At 46.8% G+C, this 18,800-nt stretch overlaps 1 protein-coding gene across 1 annotated transcript in view; it reads left to right on the top strand.

Annotated features, from left to right (window-relative positions):
- LOC107110446 (collagen alpha-1(V) chain) overlaps positions 1-18,800 on the top strand; it is a 291,309-nt gene that overhangs the window by 232,557 nt on the left and 39,952 nt on the right. Inside the window, exons 42-47 of the mRNA XM_015411231.1 lie at positions 13,929-14,036; positions 14,898-14,951; positions 15,487-15,540; positions 16,139-16,246; positions 17,801-17,854; positions 18,359-18,466. Coding sequence (XP_015266717.1) covers positions 13,929-14,036; positions 14,898-14,951; positions 15,487-15,540; positions 16,139-16,246; positions 17,801-17,854; positions 18,359-18,466 — 486 coding nt within the window. The remainder of the gene's footprint in view (positions 1-13,928; positions 14,037-14,897; positions 14,952-15,486; positions 15,541-16,138; positions 16,247-17,800; positions 17,855-18,358; positions 18,467-18,800) is intronic.

The following is an 18,800-nucleotide window of genomic DNA, read 5'->3' as shown; positions in this document are numbered from 1 at the left end:
GCGGTGCAGAAGGACTTCTCAATGTCAGCAGTTAGGGCTGCCAAGTGGGGGTGGGGGGGCGGGTAAACCCTCGCTTCAGAGGCCTTAATTCCGCCTCACTTCAGAGGCCTTAATTCCGCCACCGCAGAATCGGACCCTGGGGGGAACTCCGCCCCCCCCGAAGCGCACGTTGGTGGCCCCAATCGTCGGAGGGAAAACTCTGTGGTTTTCCCTCCGACGATCAGGGCCATGCCTTCAACGTGATCGACGTCACGTGTCACTTTCGGTGACGTGCTGGCGGCACACGTGCGCATCGAGGACCGGAGCCCAGCGAGGCTCCCTCGCTGGTAAGAAAATTGAACTTGGCAACCCTATCAGCAGTAAAAGGATTTATTTTGAAACCACTCAACTATATACAGGCATGTTAACAGTGAACTGAAGAATCAGAAGTAAAGGGTGACTAATAAACCGCTCGCTCTCTCCCCCTTCTCTACACGGATGCCCTGCCTGGAGGGTCTGCAGGGCAGGCACAGGACTTGCTTCCACTGGAGGAGGTTAGGTTAGCCCCACTCCCAAAAGGGCCTCTCTGCCTCTGCCTGCAGGCTCTGGCCGACGGCCTGACTGGCTCCAGACTCCTAGCAGACCGACCTCCGTCCCGACAGGCTGGCCTCCCACCCCAAAGCTCCCCTCTCTCCAAAACAGCCCTTCCCGCCCAGGAAGTGGCTCTCCCTCCTGCGGCCTTCTGGGGCAGATCTCCTCACAGCATCAATGGACTTCCTGTCCTCTCTCAGGAGCTGCCCTCTGACTGCTGGTTGGAGACGGGGGAGGGGGATGAGGAGGAGACTAGGCCAAGGCCTTCCTCAGGTTCAATGGTCCCCTCCTATCTGGCCCACGCCCTCTTAAACATGTACATAAAACAGCATTTCTCCACAAAGGCCAACAAAAGGAGGACTGAAGGATGATAGGGAACAGAGAGTGAGTATAAATGAGCAGTTCTCTCAGTGGAGGGTGGTAAGCAGTGGGGTACCTCAGGGATCAGTACTTGGTCCACTGCTTTTTAACTTGTTCATAAATGATTTGGAGTTGGGAGTAAGCAGTGAAGTGGCTAAATTTGCGGATGATACGAAGTTGTTCAGGGTGGTGAAAACCAGTGAGGATTGTGAGGCACTCCAAAGGGATCTGTCAAGGATGGGCAAGTGGGCGTCAACATGGCAAATGGGGTTCAGTGTGGCCAAGTGCAAGGTGATGCACATTGGAGCCAAAAATCCTAAATATAAATACACATTGATGGGGTCTGAACTGGCAGAGACTGATCAAGAGAGAGATCTTGGAGTCCTAGTAGATAACTCACTGAAAATGTCGAGACAGTGTGTGACTGCAATAAAGAAGGCCAATGCTATGCTGGGGATTATTAGGAAGGGTATTGAAAACAGATCAGCCCCTCTATAAATCAATGGTGTGACCTCATTTGGAATACTGTGTGCAGTTCTGTCACCACACCTTAAAAAGGATATTATAGCTTTGGAAAAAGTGCAGAAAAGGGCAACTCGAATCATAAAAGGGTTGGAACACTTTCCCTATGAGGAAAGGTTAAAGTGCTTAGGGCTCTTTAGCTTGGAGAAAGGACGGCTGAGGGGAGACATGATTGAGGTTTATAAGATTATGCATGGGAAAGAGCAGGTAGTGATCTGGCCCATGGGGTCGCGAAGAGTCGGACTCGACTGTGCGACTGAACAACAACAACAGAGCAGGTAGAGAAAGAGGTACTTTTCTCCCTTTCTCACAATACAAGAACTCGTGGGCACTCCATGAAATTGCTGAGCGGTCGGGTTAGAACGGATGAAAAGATGTACTTCTTCACCCAAAGAGTGATTAACACATGGAATTCACTGCCACAGGAGGTGGTGGCAGCTACAAGCATGGACAGCTTCGAGAGGGATTTAGATAAGCATATGGAGCAGAAGTCCATCAGTGGCTATTAGCCACAAGTTATAGATAGGAACTCTCGGTCTGGAGCAAGTGATGTACTGTATTATTGGTGCTTGGGGGGGCAACAGTGGGAGGGCTTCTAGTGTCCTGGCCCCACTGTTGGACCTCCTGATGGCACCTTTTTTTTTTGGCCACTGTGTGACAGAGTGTTGGACTAGATGGGCCATTGGCCTAATCCAGCATTGGCTTCTCTTATGTTCTTATGAGCATAAGAACATAAGAGAACCCAATGTTAGATCAGGCCAATGGCCCATCCAGTCCAACACTCTGTCACACAGTGGCCAAAAATACCAGATGCCATGAAGAGGACCAGATCATAGAATATTCTTGTCAGGACAGCCCTCTTCAGAAAGTTTATATCACAAAGCCTACATCACTCAGTAGGGGCTATGTGTTCCCTGTTGAACAACTGAGAGACCATCGCTTATGTCTGCACAACACCTCCTTCATGGATCTGCCAAAACAGAGGCAGCAGGATTTCAGTTCAGGAGTTGGAGCGGACTCTGCACATCTTCCAAGAACTAGTTCAGCCTTCACACAACAGTGCTGTTTTCTTTTTCCTCATTTGGCCTAAAAATAGCATCGGTTTTATGAGCCAAAAGTAACCCCAATCAGCAAATCCATGGATCTGCCTCATAGAGGACGTGAAAACTGCCTTTGGTCATGCTGAAGAGCAGAGTTCTGTGTAAAGAAAATTCCTTTATTTGCACCTCCTGAAAATATGCAAGTATCAGATTCATTAAAATATTTTTAGTGTTGGATGCCACAAAGATAGCCACTTTTGAGCCACTGTGTCCATCAGGCCTGTTGCGTGGCTCCCCACCAGTTCCACCACTGCTGAAAGGTCTGAAAAGTACAGGGGCTGGGAGCAGAAATTCTCCTTGTGGAACCAGATGACCTCAGAAACCTGGGATCATTTCAATGGAGGGGGGTAAGGCAGAGGTGATGTGAGAGGTGATATGATAACCATCTTCAAGTCCTTGAAGCAATTTTTCTCCAGGCCAGTTTGGCCAGGGATCCTGGAGGGTTTTTGTCATCTGGGCGTGGGACAGCGGCCACTGTGGGAGTGGAGGGGGAGGTATTTGTGAATTTCCTGCCTTGTGCAGGGGGTTGGACTAGATGCACCCTTTCAGTTCTATGATTCTAGGTGTAGAACTTTTTTTGCAATTCTTAGTTTGGGGTGTGAAGAAAGAGGGAGTGGGTGGGGGGAGATATAGATTCTGTAGAACAAGTGTGAACAATTGAGGACAAGTTTGGTTATAATCATAGTTTTTCTTTTATATGCAAGTTTATGAGAGGACGATAAAATGGATATGTCATGTGGAACATGAAATGCTAGCTTCTAGACTTTGTTCTATTTAAACTTAAGAACATAACTGTTCTAAACTATGAATAGGAGAATTAAGATAATTTCTATCAACTGCTGAGGCTTAAGCAACAATATAAAAGCACAAAGGGTCACTCAGCACTGGTGAAACAATGCCCAGACATCATTTTTGTGCAAGAAACCGACCTGAAACTGAAAGCAACACATGTGCTTAAAGCACAGTGGTTTGCTAGACAATACCAAGCCCCAGTCACTTCTAAATCAAGGAGTGTAGCAATACTAATCTCAAAAAACGTAAGATTTCATTATGTTGCTGAAATCAATCCAAAAGGTTGATTTATATTTTTAAAAGGTATAGTAAATGAAACTAAATTAACTTTAGCATCCATATACACCCCCAATAGAAATCAGGTACAATTTATTAACAATGTGTTAATTAAATTAGAATTATTTTGAGAAAGGGAAATCCTTATTGGGGGATCTCTCAAGTAATGTTCCCTCTAAGCTCTCAACTGTTTTGAATAGAAATCCTACCTTGTGAGCCAACAAAAATCTACGAGCATAAAAGTTGTGAGCATGCCTAATTTTTTTTTGAAAAATTAAAATTTAAGTTTAAAAACATACAAACATGAACAACAAGAAGAAAATATTGGATTTATACCCCGCCCTTCACTACCTGAAGGAGCCTCAGAGTAGCTTACAATATTCTTTCCCTTCCTCTCCCCACAACAGACACCCTGTGAGGTTGGTCGGGCTGAGAGAGCTCTTTCAAGAACTGCTCATGAGAGAACAGCTCTGAGAGAACATATGACTGACCCAAGGTCACACCAGCAGCTGCATGGTTAGGAGGTGGGGAATCAAACTCGGTTCTCCCAGATTAGAGTCCATGCTCCTAACCACTACACCAAACTGGCTCTGAAGAAATGGAAAAAGGGGAAAGAGAAAGAAAGGGAAAGAAAGAAAGGGGGGAAGGGAAAGAAAGAAGGGAAGTGAAGGAGAGAAAGGGAAAAAGAAATGGAAAAAAAGGGAAAGAAAGGGAAAAAAGGAAAGAAGGAAAAGAAAGAAATGGAAAGGAAAGGAAAGGAAAAAAGGAAAGAATTTACAGCTATTCTATTACTTTTTACTGCGTCAATCCATATACGGACACCATAAAGTAATTGGGGCTTTATTTTCAGGTTACAGACATTTAACACAGCCGGTAAATATTGATTCCCTCGATCAGAGAAATACAAACATAAGAGCGCATTGATATTCACCCTGGAGTTGTTAATTGTCACTCTTCGCTGATGGGCCCAAGATGTAGTGGCTTGAAAGTGAAGTCCTAAATACTTAAAAATGTTTTATTTGTTCAAGCTCGTAATCACCTACCCTCCAGCTAAACTGCTTCCTGGATTTAGAGAAAACAAACATTAGATTTATCATAGTTCAGTTCTAACTGATTGATGTTACAATAGTCCAGACAACTATACAACAAACGAAGTAAACCAACTTGGGAACACGAGAGCAAAAATTCATAATCAGCATATAACAAAATTGGCACATGAATGAAACCTAGTTTTGGACAATGTCCGTCCACTTGAGTCAAAAAAGGTGCAGATATTTGAAACTATTACTGTCATGTATGGAATTTGGAAATAATTTTCTATGAGCAATTCCAACATTATACGCAGCGCAAAAGGCACAACTTAATGTAAACAGCTTTAGACCTAAAGATCTTCAGCTCTCTGGGGGCACAAGACAAGGATGCCTGTTATCTCCTATTCTATTTGCAATCTCAATTGAATTTTTGGCAGAAATAATAAGACAAAATTACCAAATAAAAGGTGCATCAATCAATGGAAGAGTTTTTATATATGAATTTGAATATCTGAATATTTATATATAACTGAATCTACTACAACAATCTGTGCCGTAGAAGAAATTATAACACATGGCCAGATCTCGTGATTATGTATAAACTGCACCAAAACTGAATTATACCCCATAGACATCCCTAAAATCTTCCAGATTTATTGAAGAGAATTTTACGTATAAATGCATAAAAGGACATGGAAATATCTAGGGACTAATATACCCCTAGAATATAGGAGACTTATGAAAATACAACCACAAAGAGTTAAAGCTAGAAAGAATTTTTCTATGATTCCCGTTTTATTTTACAGAATTAACCTATTGCACTTACAGATAAAGACATGAAAGACTGGCCAAAAAAAACCTTAATAGTTTTGTTTGGAGTATAAAAGACCAAGGTTGTGATCAGATGTGCCATTTGGCATGGTCAGGAAGCACTGCTATTTCATCCATTGGTTTTTGGAATGGAGTTGCTCGATCAGACATCCAAGTATATTCCATTTCACTGTGCAGTCAGGCAGCATGGACGGGCAAGGGGGGGGGGTTGCCTGCTCATGCACATTAAAAAGGGTGCATTTTTTTGCACATGTGCTTTCCAACTTCCAGGAGTTAATTCTCTGCTTTGACCACTTGCCGATCCTTCCATGGAGCACTGTGTCCCCTTAGTTCACAGTGAGGCATGGTCACCTGACAAAGATCACTCCCTTTCCTGCTCGCTCTCAAAGCTGGCCTAGAGATTGGGATGATTATGTGGTTATGCGCAAATCGCTAAGTGAGCAAAAAAACAAATTGGCACCCAGTCAGGATGGTATGAGCAAACCATCCTGATGGCCTGAGAGTGCGCTTGAGTGATTAGTCTAGGGAAACTCCATCCGTGGCCTGTTAGCAAGCATTAGGACTGGAGTTTCTCAGGTGTCTTTTTACTCCATTTCAGGGGTGGACCAGGACGGAGTGCCAACAACGGCAAAACCTTTCACAGATGTTGTTGTCTGATCATGTTCTTTAGATCCGTAAGGCATTGGCTTTGAAGTCTGATCTAAAGTAGGGTTGCCAAGTCATTTATACTCACCGGTGGGGGACTGTCCCTGGGCTCCGGGAGTCACTGCGGGATGTGTGCACGCGTGCGCGAAGTGCGCGCGCGTCACCTGCACATCACAGGAAGTGACGCAGGATGTAGAGCACATTGGGGGCGTGGCCCTGATCGGCAGAGGGAAAACCATAGAGTTTTCCCTCTGCCGATCGGGGCCACGCCCCCAATGTGCTCTACGTGGTTGCGTCACCTCTGGTGACGCAGCCACGCTGCGCTTCAGGGGGCAGGGTTCCCCCCGGGGCCCAATTCCGCAGTGGCGGAAATTGGGCCTCCAAAGCGGGCGTTTACCTGCCACCCGACCCCACTTGGCAGCCCTAATCCAAAGGCACATCTGACTGCAGCCCAACAATAATATATAACATAATGAGGCAACCTGCAAAAATGGGAGGCTTGGACATACGGGACTTAAAACTCTATTATGAGGCTGCCCAACTTAAAAACTTCATAGTTCTTTTAAGTTCAACAGACCCTAATGATTGGTCACAAATAGAACAAACATATGCTGAGTCTAAGTTGCTCAGAGACATTATCTGGAACAAACAAGGAAAAAGACCACCTCAAATAAAGTTTAATAGCTATCTATACAACAACAACAAAAATGGTATTATATCCAGGAATTTCCCCCTTGTCTTCCTTTTTGGGACAGAGTTGGTTTCCAGGAAGAGAAAGGGGTTCATTTGCAGTATGGAGAACTTGCAACAAGACTAATTGATGTAACTAAAAAAGGAAATATAGTTGAAAAGTCTAATTTAGAGAAACACTCTGGATGCTAAACTTCTGTGATTTCAATACCTGCAACTATAACACTTGTTAGAAAATACAGATATTAGAAGAGGTTTAAATAGAGCAATCACTGAATTGGAACAACTAATAAGGGAAGACATGGGCAATTGTAAAAGCATAATTTCTAGACTATATAAAATTCTAATCAATATAGAGGAAAATAAATTTATAACCTATATAAAAAAATGACGTACACTGTAAAATCAATCTTGTGGAACCCCAATGAGAAAAAATATGGAAATCAAGAGCTCTTTTAACAAAAGCAACAAATATTAAAATACAGTCTTTCAAATTACTAACAAGATGGTATGAAACCCAGAAGATTATATTATATTGACCCCAAGAATCACCCAATATGCTGGAAACAATGTGGCAAAAGCAGCTCTTGCATCCATTGTTGGTGGATATTCCTCATCATTGGGGGGGGGGATATTAGCTCAGGTTAAGCACATCACTGGATATACCTTACCTATGCACCCTGAAGTGATTCTTCTAAACTTACAGGAAGACTCAGAGGTTCTGACAATAAGAAAAGATTTGATTACATTTCTACTTGCCACAGCCAAAGACTCAATTGCAACTAAATGGAAAACTAAAGAAATACCAACACTTTTGCAGTGGTACAAAAAAATAAATAAATCAGGATTACTTTATTATGGAAGAAATTTCAGACCAATTATTAGCTATGTCGAATCCACTCTATCAATCTACGTTTATGGTGCAATGGCTACCCTTTCTAGACTGTTTGACAAACAGAAATGATACAGATATGGCAAACCCAACCAAGTATAGTTTTATAGTGTTATGTTAAGGTATATATCTGACTTTTTATGTATATTGTCACCATTTAGTTCCAGCACTAACAGAAGATGGATTGAAACAAATATTTTAAAGCTCTCTACTACTTTCATTTAAATTGTTAAAAATCTCATTAACTATATTAATGAATAACCTTCTTGCTTGGTGTAGTGGTGTAGTGGAGTGCCAGTTTGATACAGTTAAGAGTGGTGGACTCTAATCTGGGAGAGCCGGGTTTAGGGTTGCCAAATGGCACTTACCTTGCTGGCGGGGGACTCCCGTGCGGATCCCGGTGTATGGCCGTGGCCCCGCCCCCAGCGTGCCCGGCGTCATGACGTCACTTCCCTGTGATGTGCATGCTGGGGCGGGGTTCCCCCTGGGGCCCGCACACTGGGGCGGGGGGTTTTCCGCCCCCTGGAGGGACTTGGCAGCCCTAGTCGGGTTTGATTCCCCACTCCTCCTCCACATGCAGCCAGATGGGTGACCTTGGGCCAGTCATTCTCAGAGCTGTTCTCTCAAGGGCAGTTCTCTCAGAGCTCTCTCAGCCCCACCTACTTCACAGAGTGTCTATTGTGGGGAGAGGAAGAAAAGGAGATTGTAAGCTGCTCTGAGACTCCAAGTGAAGGGTGTGATATAAATCCAACCCTCCTCCTCCTCCTCTTCTCATATCCACACAATTGTTATTATGTTATGAAAGTTATTCTGTATTTACTTGGAAAATATGTTAAATAAAGAGTTTTTTAAAAGAAAGCTAAAATCTTTTCACGAGATCCCTGCAAAAGACAACAGAAATTACCAAACAGGGGGTTCTGCCCCAGCATTCAGGACTCCCTCCTCAGCCACAGATGTTCCCACTGGGTGGGCTTTTCTCCAGGCATATTGTATTGTTGTCTAGGAGGTTCTGTATCCCCAAGGTACAAGGCCGTTACTGGTAAGCGGCTCATGTGTTGTAGGGGATGTGGGCAGGATTCTGGGAATGACAAAAATCAAGGATGTTTTGCCTTTTGTGCAGGTGTGTCTTAATTAAGCAATCTTCTTTGTGGCTTCAGTGCAGTCACACACCTAGGTACTGTGCCTGCACCGAACCCAACATCGGGATTTGTAGAGCTGTCCTCAGCCATTTTGGCATGCTTTCTCCTCGTGCCTTGGGGAGTGGGCACGCGCTGTGCTTGCCCAGACCTGAGGGGAAGGCACGTCCTGCTCAGTTCCTTTCCAACCACCACCCAAGCCAGACCTCAATTTATCTTCTCTTCAGTCCTTCACATCCTCATCGTTTCTTATCTTATCTTTCTTGTGTTCGTTGTGTCCTCCTTAAAAAAAGAGTCCCTTTGCTAGTTTCTTGCTAGCATTTTGTGTCTTTTCCTTCTCTCCCATCTCCCTCCACCCCCTTCCCATTTGGAAGCCTCGGGATTTGGCGTATGAGAGGTGCAGATTTTTTCAAAAAGTGTCATTCCTGCAAGGCTAAGCTCCCATCCTCTGAAGGTCACCAACTCTGCCTTTTCTGCCTCGGAGGGTGACACCAAGTACAGTCCTGTTAGCCTTGCACAACGTTCACCAAGCAAGCCCACCACAACTGCCCTTAGACTCCAGAGCCATCTCTTCGAATTGGCCTCAGCACCACTGATGTCCTCCTCAGCTCAGACTGTGTCTTCAGCGCCATCAGATGGTCGAATGGGCATAACATCCCCAGACATTTGAGATTATGCTCATGCCCTTTCGAGTTAATAGAGACTCTCCCCCATATATTATTTCATTGCTCCCACTATTCAGAAGAAAGAGCCCTTTTAATTATGCCTTTATTAAGGTCATTTAGGTTTCAAGGACAATTAGTATTTCAGTCCGAGGAACTTTTGCTGAAACACCTACTGGAGGACAAATCCACGGTTATTTCAAGGAATGTTGCTAAATTTCTTTTTATTGCAACTATAAAGCGCAAGAACTTCCTTAATACTCCTTGAGATGTTTTTTCTCTGTAATGCCTTATGACATTCTGGAGACTGTTTTTGACTGTATGTTGTTTGATGGGTCTTCGACCGTAATAAACTGATTGACTGGCATAACAGAGGCATGTTTGACACCTTTGGTATCAAAGAAGATGACAGACAAATAGTCTAAACATCCTTCTGATTCCTCTGATCGTGGCTATGGCCACAAGAAACCCAGATTGACCCAGGTGCCGACAACCACTTTGATAATGCCTCTGGTCATTTCAGGATTTCGACTTCAACATCGACAGTCCAATCTATGGGTTTGGGCACTTCAGATCCTTCGACATCAACCATAGGATCTCTGTCCCCACTTCTAGCGGAACCTACTCCACCACTAACCACCCTTCCACCAGGCCAGGGTGTTATCCCTATTTTCTCTCAATCCCTATTGGTACATTCCACGCCTCCAGCACAACCTGACACCAAGAGCCGCTGCACTATCAAGCGTCACTGGATTGAAGCACCTCAATCACCTCATGAGGATCCTTGTCCTCGCAGCTCTTGTCATCGGTCTCGATTGTGGAGCTCGGGCCGTTCCAACAGCAGATACTACGACCAACACTCAATATCTCCTTCCTACGCTCTTGTCATCGGTCTCGATTGTGGAGCTTGGGCCATGACCAACACTCAATATCCCTATCGGAGTCAGAACTGATACTCATCGAGTTCCAGGATGCCCCCCCCCTCTACTATGACCACTCCTGGAGTCAGCACAAAGATCTTCAAGACCACTCAGTCTCCAGACATTCTTGTCGCCACTCCTGTTCACTCCCGCCACACCTCCAGGGACAGGCACGGGTGGTGTAAGGGGCAGTCCCATCGATCATCTCATGGTGGATCTCCTCGACACCCCCCCACACCAATTTTGGGCGGGACCATTCTTGACTCCGTCCAGACCACCAGTATACAGATGTGACATCTTACCATCCTCCAGCTCTGCTGTCTACCCAGCCACCTCACTTTGCTTCTCAGGTTCTGACCCTTATTGATGCTACTTCAGCTGTGGTTTCTGCAGAGCTTCGTGGTCCACCGACAACCCTTGACGACAACTTTGCTTGTTTCTCTGACTGTTCTCACCACTCTCCATTGGCGGTCTCAGGCAGACAGCTTGGCCTGGGACATGCCTTTTCAGCATCCACAACCAGAGCTTGTCATATCCATCGACGCCTCGTGGTGGGGATGGGGAGCCCACTGCAATGGTCTTTCAATTCAAGGGCATTGGTCCAAGCATCACCTCCACCTCCACGTCAACTGTCTGGAGCTTTTAGTGGTTCATTTAGCACTCCAATCCTTCCTGCCAGCTGTAAGATCTCATGTAGTTCAGGTGGCTACTGACAATGTGGCCATGATGTGCTATGTGAACAAATAAGGGGACACGGGCTCCTTGACCCTCTGCAGACTTGCTCAAGACCTGTGGAACTGGTGTCTAGCTCAGAACATCATCCTTTCGGCAGTGCATGTCCCAGGAAACCAGAACATACACGCTGATCTACTCAGGAGGCAATCATTGAACAAACATGAGTGGTCTGTCAGTCTACGATATCTGATCCCAGTGTTCACAGCTTTTCGCCAATCGGACATTGATGCCTTTACGACCCTGGACAACAAGAAGTGCAATGTGTTCTTCACTGGGGGTTGATCAGTCCAGGGCTCACAAGGTGATGCCTTTCTCCACAAGTGGACAGGACCCCCTTTTTAAAATCTTACTGCCCCTGCCACTCATCCCCTGGGTTCTGTGGAAGATCATCAATGACAGGACCCACTGCATCCTTCTTACCCCTTGGTGGCCGAGATAGCCCTGGTTTCTGCACCTCCTGCAACTTTCCCGCAGCCACTTTTTTCCTTTACCAATTGTACAAGATCTGCTCTCACAACAACGGGAACGACCTGGCCTTTTTCCGTTTGACAACATGACACATCTGCCTGTAACCTCACACCTTCTGTTGCAGAGAATCCTGCTGTTCTGCTGAAGGCAAGAAAACGGGCTACTTGCCGGACCAAATTGAAGCGATTCTCTTCTTATGCCACTGCCAAGCACCTGGATCCTAGGTCTGCCCCCTTACCTGACGTACTCTCATATTTGGTTTCCCTCCATGAATCAGGCTTGGGGTTTTCTTCCATCAAGGTGCACTTGGCTGCCATCTCTGACTTCCACAAGCCGATCAAAGGGAAAACCCTTTTCTCTCATAACATCTCAAAGACACTCTTAAAGGGCGTGCTACGACTCCACCCACCTGTCAAGCCTATGGTGCTGGATTGGAGTCTCTCCTTGGTTCTCTCACAGTTAATACAGAAGCCTTTTGAGCCTATGGCGTCTTCTTTCTTGGAAAACAGCCTTTCTGGTGGCTATCACATCTGCTCGGCCATCACATGAGATTCCTGCATTCCATGCTGACATGCCTTACATCACCTTCCACAAAGACAAAAGTGGTCCTGAGACCTGATCCTGCCTTTCTTCCTAAGGTGTTGTCTTCATTCCAACTTTCTCAATCCACCATGTTGCCGACTTTCTTCCCTGAACCATCGGATGATGGCCAATGGGTCTTGCATTCTTTAGATGTCCATAGCGCACTCTCATTTTATCCATCTCAGACATGGTCCTCTCGCAAGGACCCACATCTCTTTATAGCCCACAGAAAGCCAAAACAAGGTCTCAAAATTTCCTCTCAGAGACTAGCAAAATGGATTGTATCTACAGTTTCCTTCTGCTATGAACTGGCACAACTATCCCTGTCTACTCACCTGCGGGCCCACTCAACCAGAGCTGTGTCAATGTCCGCAGTGTTCCTGGGTAGTGCATCGCTTGATGACATCTATAATGCAGCGACCTGGTCCTCCCTGTCAACCTTCCATCTCCCATTACCTCCTGGACATATGGGCTTGTTGTGATGCGTCCTTTAGACAGACAGAGCTGCAGTCAATCTTCATAGTCCACTCAGACTTCCAGGTGAGCTTGTAAAACACTGTTCTGTATGTGACTACCTTATTCTCTTTTTGTTGCCAGCACCCTCCATCCTACTAAACTGCAGCTCGTTAGTCACCCAGGTGTGGGACTGCACTGAAGCCACAAAGAAGATAAATAAGTTGCTTACCTGTAACTTCAAGAGGTCTTCTGTGCAGTCACACATGCCCGCCCAGCCTTCCCCACTGCTGGCATCTCTCATTTACTTACCATATCCTGGTGGGACTTGCCAGTGGTGGTGGAAGAAACGGAGTGGGATGTGCCTTCCCCTTAGATCTGGGCATGCGTAGAGTGTGCTTGCTCCCCAAGGCCTGAGGGAAAAGTGTGCCAAAATGGCTGAGGACAGCTCTATACATTCCAGCATCGGGTTTGGCACAAGCGCAGAACTCAGGTGCGTGACTGCACAGAAGACCACTCGAAGGTCATCAGTTACAGGTAAGCAACCTGCTTTTCTTGCACCAAAGAGGCAAACAGCTGCTATGAGCAGTATCTGGGGTGTGAAGTGGTGTGTGTGAAGGTGGGGGGAATCTGTCTCTAGTTGCCCGCTCATTCAGAGGTTCTTAAAGTTCACCCACAGCTTGCTGATCTGGAATTTGAGGTGGGCCCTCCTCCCTTGACATGTCCCTTTTTTGCTCCTGGCAAGGAGTTTGTTTAAGGTTTTTGCTTTTAAAGTCCATTTTCTTGTAGCTGTCACCAACTGTTCATCAGGAAAAGAGCTGGCACAAGCTGGAGAGAGTTCACTTCTTTTTGGATAGTCAGCTGAGGCCGTGTCTGAGTTTCTTCACGACAGCACTTGGCTAAGGAGGTCACACAGCATGGGGGATGTATTGGTCAGGCTTAGGAGAACCTGGGGGGAAACCTTTTTGCAGGGTGACGGCCCGTTCCACTATCTCTTAGAAGAGTCTTCTATGTTTCTGTCAGGGGCCATGGAGAACATTCCTTTTAAGAAATCTCTATTCATTTGCAGATGAAAAGTTGTTTGACCATGTTAGAATTTTTTGCCTTCTGTGCAGTCACACATGCCTTTCCCATTGCTGGCATCTCTCGTTCACTTACCGTGTCCTGGTGGGACTTGCCAGTGGTGGTGGAAAGAACAAAACTTTCCTTTTTTGGTCCAGTATTAATATTTTTGTTCTTGGCTGGAATTCTTTTTTGTTCTAGGGTGAGAAAGGGCCTCAGGGTCCAGCAGGTCGTGATGGTATCCAAGGTCCAGTAGGGCTTCCTGGCCCAGCAGGTCCTGTTGGTCCACCAGGAGAAGATGGAGACAAGGTGAGAGAATCTATGGTTTCAGTGTGTTTTGTATGGGGAGATCCCTGGGGAAAAGTAGCTCCTTTCCTCCACTCGAGCGCTTCCTGAGAAATTCAGTGGAGCCAACCAAGGCTTCTGTCTGGTCTCTATGCCATTACCCTTGTAGAGACAGCAGCGGTCAGAAAAAAGCTTGGCTTGGTTCCCCTCCTCCAGATGAATCAGGGACAAAATTATTCTGAAGCATCAGCCAGTTGAGCTTTACCTAACATAGCTTCCCATTTGATCTCTTGTTCCTTACCCATCTGGATTTTTGGTACTCTCAAGTCAAAGATAGGTGTGTGTTGGAATGTCCCATCAAGAACAGAATGATAACGGGGTAGGCTTGCTTGTGTGGACCAAACTGACGCCAGTCTACACCACAGCCAGGAGGATGGAGGCTGTGTGGTACGGTGCAGATCCAGTATGCATCACACTTGCCCCAAACCCACATGTTCTTATGTGGACCCCTCTTCCCTGGATGAACGAGCAAGGAGGATTTCTGCGCTAGGAGAATGGAAAGAGATGCATCCCTTGAACATTCAGTTCCAATTGAATATCTTATTGATAGTTTTCTCCTAAACCAGAGCCTCCAAACACACCTGGAACTTTTGCTTAAAGAAAAACTCTTCCATAAGATGATGTGTAGATTTCAGCTTTATTTCTTCACACCAAGGAGGCCGGCAGAAACAATCAGTTATAGGTCTGGTGGGATTGTGAATGCAGCTGTTGAACCTCATCTTGCACTCCTTGCTCAGATGCATTCTGGATGTTGCATGAGGAAGTTGTGCCTTGGCCATCATGTGTTTGCAGAGTGGTATTTAACAGCCCTTTCCTGTTTGACAGGGTGAAATTGGTGAACCTGGGCAAAAGGGAAGCAAAGGTGACAAAGGGGAACAGGTAAGGAATGGCTTTTGGGGTAGACAGTCACACGTCTTCTTGGTGTCATGAAAATGCCCTTCCCTTTTTCGTCCACCCTGAGAAGAAGGAGCTTCCCTGTAAGGCATTCTGGGGCAACAGCTGATCTCTCAGTCCTCCCAAGCTGAGCTGGGTGAAAGAGGGCATTTGTACCCCGGAAGAAGACGTCACGATTCCTGGAACTCTGTTGCCCCACAGTGGTTCAGTGGGGAGTGCCTGATTGCAGTAAGGTTTGTTGCTTCTTGCTCCGCTCCAGCAGCCCCACCTGCTGACAAACTGGCTTCTTTCTTAGGGGCTTCCCCACCCACCTCTGGCCAGCTGATGAATGGAGGATGCTGGGGGAATCCTAGGGGTGGATCTCTTGTCATTTTCAGAAAAATGTGATGTGCAGCCAGGATGGAGCTGGGCTTCGCCTTTGGCCATGGCTGAATGTTCAGAGTTTTCCTCCAGTTGGCGCAGCCTGGGTGCCCTTGCGCCCACTCTTTTATTTCATGAGGATGTGTCTGTCTTTTGCCAGGGTCCTCCCGGTCCCACCGGTCCACAGGGCCCAATCGGCCAACCAGGTCCAGCTGTAAGTATGGCTCCTGCTCTTAATCATTAGGTGTCTTCTGAAATCTCCCTTGGAATTATCCATATAGAACAGAGGGAGGGAGGCAGGGCTTAACTTGATCCTGGGCTCAGCCTAGGAATGGGCCAATTAGAATCCTGGAATAGGTGAAAACAATAGGAAAAGTGTCTCTGAGCATGTGTAGTGTGCCTTTCTCTTGCCTCTGAGAAAGCTAATCTGGTTGAAAAAAGAGCAAGTCTGCTGGGAACTTTTTAGAACTTGGGTGGGGTGGAGATGGAAGTTTATGAACATAACAGCATAAGAGAAGCCCATGTTGGATCAGCCCAGTGGCCCATCCAGTCCAACACTCTTCTGTGTCACACAGTGGCCAAAAACACCAGGTGCCCTCAGGAGGTCCCTTGCTTGTTGGTCATCCCACTGAGACATGCTTCTTTTCAAGATGGCAGTCATACTGGGGTTACCGGATTAAAAATTTAAAATGTAAGGTAGAGCCGCCTTCACACTAGGGAGTTGTGGTATGATATGGACAGGCCGAGGGATCCCGTTGGGCAGCAGTCGTCTGACAAAGAAGGGTGACTACATTTCTTTTCTTCCTTCCTAGGGAGCTGATGGGGAGCCTGGTCCTCGGGGACAACAAGGCCTCTTTGGCCAGAAAGGAGATGAAGGACCAAGAGGTTTTCCGGGCCCTCCCGGCCCCGTCGGCTTGCAGGTCACTGTCAAGGGCCGGAGTCTGCCGCAGGGCCCCAATGGGCCACCCGTGCAGTGCTGTGGGAGGGGTGCAGGCCGGGTGCCTGTCCAGAGGAGGCCTCAGGATCAACAGGCCAGAACAGACCCGGTGCCCCTGGCTGGCACCGGCCGCCGTTGCTTTCTGACCTGAGCTGCGAGACGGTTCTGCTCGCGGGGCTTCTTGCTGGCTGCGGACCACCAGGGGCTCTTCAGTCTGCCAGGGGCCGGCAAAGTTGGGAAATGCTCACCTTGAGCTTGTGGTTTTCCAGCAGTTCCAGCAACGGCTGGCTTAGGGGAGAAGTTGCCAGCGTCATCCTGAGCACTGGAAGACACGGATGAGGAGGGCGCTGCTGGTGCCCATTGTTACATTGGCTTTTTAAAATTTAAGCGAGATTTTATTGTTGAATATTATTCTTCTCAAAGCACAACAGGCGCTATTTTTCCCTCCTAAAGAGAAAAGAGACTCAAACGAGTGGGGCAGAGAGAGTCTGTGCCAGGCAAGGCTGCATATTGCCGAGCAAGGCGGTGCCAGCGGCTGGCTTCCCTGTGCTGGGGGAGGGGGGAGGACATTACCCCAAAACAAGGCAGAAAAGTGTTATTCTTGTGAATGTGAAAATGCCAGGCACATTTTCATGGTATCCTTGTCTGGGGAGACTAAGTTCAAGTTAGCCTTTATTGGCATAAATGGGAAACTAAGTTAATAGGATCATATATATACATACACACACACACACACACACACACATACACACACATTACAGCAGATGCCCAAACTTTGATATTCTGAGCCAGCTGATGCACACAGAATTATATAATGTGGAAATGTTGATGATTCCAGATGAATTTGTGAATGTCCAGAAACTCAGAGCCACACTGGTGAATTCTGGCCGTCACCATGATGTGACTGTCAGTTTTCACTCACACATGCTTGGAAAGGAAAGGAATGTATACATGTTTGGGGGTGTTTACAAAATGGCCAGCATCTAGCACATTTCACCACGTGTTTGGCTTCTGCACTACACTATGCTGTGCTTCGTGGGTTCACTGCCTCCCCTTCTCCAGGCCCCAACAGAGGCTTAATTCCTAGTTTGCCCCAGAATAGCCTGTGCCTGTTGATTAGTGTCAGGGCAGCAGCTCGAAGTTTTCCATCTCAGCTCCCAGCAGGTGTGAGGAGAATATGCCAGTGAATGTGAAGCAGCAGGGACCCCCGTTTTTCTGCAGCTCACATTACTCAGTAACAGTCCTGGGTTTGTCTGCATCAGAGGGCCTTGGCCAGTCCCGGGTCTCGCTGAATGAGTGGGTATGACATTGGCAGACCTAGGTTTCACCCAGCTGCTAGTCATACTTGGCATTGTAAAGTATGTACATATATATATATATTTAAAAACAAACAAACAAACAACCTTTATTGGCATCACAACCGAATTGTAACGGGAGGTAAAGTATATTCTTGCAACAATGTTAAGGGTGCATCTTTAAAAAGTAATAATGTGCAAATGAGCCATAAATAAAAGCCCATCTAATTCTGTCTCTGCAGGGTTTACCAGGACCTCCCGGAGAGAAGGGAGAAACGGGTGACGTTGGCCAAATGGTACGTTCTGCTGTTGCTGTTTTTTAAAGCCCCGTTTCCCCTCATGTATCGGTATCACTAAGTACTTCCGCCTGGTGGAAGAGGCTCCCACCTGAGATCAGGGCCCCGCAGGACCCCCCTATGATAGTTCTGCAGGGCCTGTGAAACAGAGCTGGCCTTTGGGTGAGGCAGCGGCCGTTCATCGGCTCCATCTACTTGGCCTCCCTTTCTGAAGCTCTCTGTCCGACACGACCCATCTGAGAAGATTTCGTAGCCTGGTTTACGGCCAAGCTGCTCCAGTTTTTTGAGAACACCATATTTGTAATTTACCGTGCCATCTCCTCTCAACTTATAGTTTCTTGGTTTTTGTTTTTACCTGTTTATTTATTTGTTATACCTGTTTGAATTGTTATCACGGAATTGCTGCTGTAATCTGCCCTGAGCCCGCTTACCGGGAGGGCGGAATATATGTTGAAGAAATAAATAAATAATCAAAATAATTCTTCTTCCCCTTCTCCCCAAAAGGGTCCCCCGGGTCCGCCAGGGCCAAGGGGTCCGTCTGGTTCTCCAGGAGCCGATGGGCCACAAGGTCCACCTGGTGGGATTGGGAACCCTGGAGCCGTCGGTGAGAAGGTGAGGTGCCTGTGGCAGAAATGGACCCCTTTTGCTGTGACAGGTGGGGTGGGGGTCAGCGGAGGGCAGGAAAGACGTGCTTTAATTCCTTTGAGTGGGAGGTGGGTCTGGGTGGTCCCGCAAGACGGATCTGGGGGAGAGGCCTCTAACGGCAAGCCTTGGGCAAGGCCGGATTCAGAACTGTGAGGGCCGTGGGCAGGGGTCATTTCGTAGAAAAAGAGCTAGGGGAACTCATTATCATAACTCATTAGCATATGCCACACCCCCTGACATCACCGGAAGTGTGTCATAAGGCCACACCCCCTGACATCACCGGAAGTGTGTCATAAGGCCA

The sequence above is a fragment of the Gekko japonicus genome, unplaced genomic scaffold (assembly GCF_001447785.1).
Source record: "Gekko japonicus isolate JY-2015 unplaced genomic scaffold, Gekko_japonicus_V1.1 scaffold1287, whole genome shotgun sequence".
Taxonomy (NCBI): Eukaryota; Metazoa; Chordata; class Lepidosauria; order Squamata; family Gekkonidae; genus Gekko; species Gekko japonicus.
This window is presented reverse-complemented; position numbering and strand designations above follow the sequence as displayed.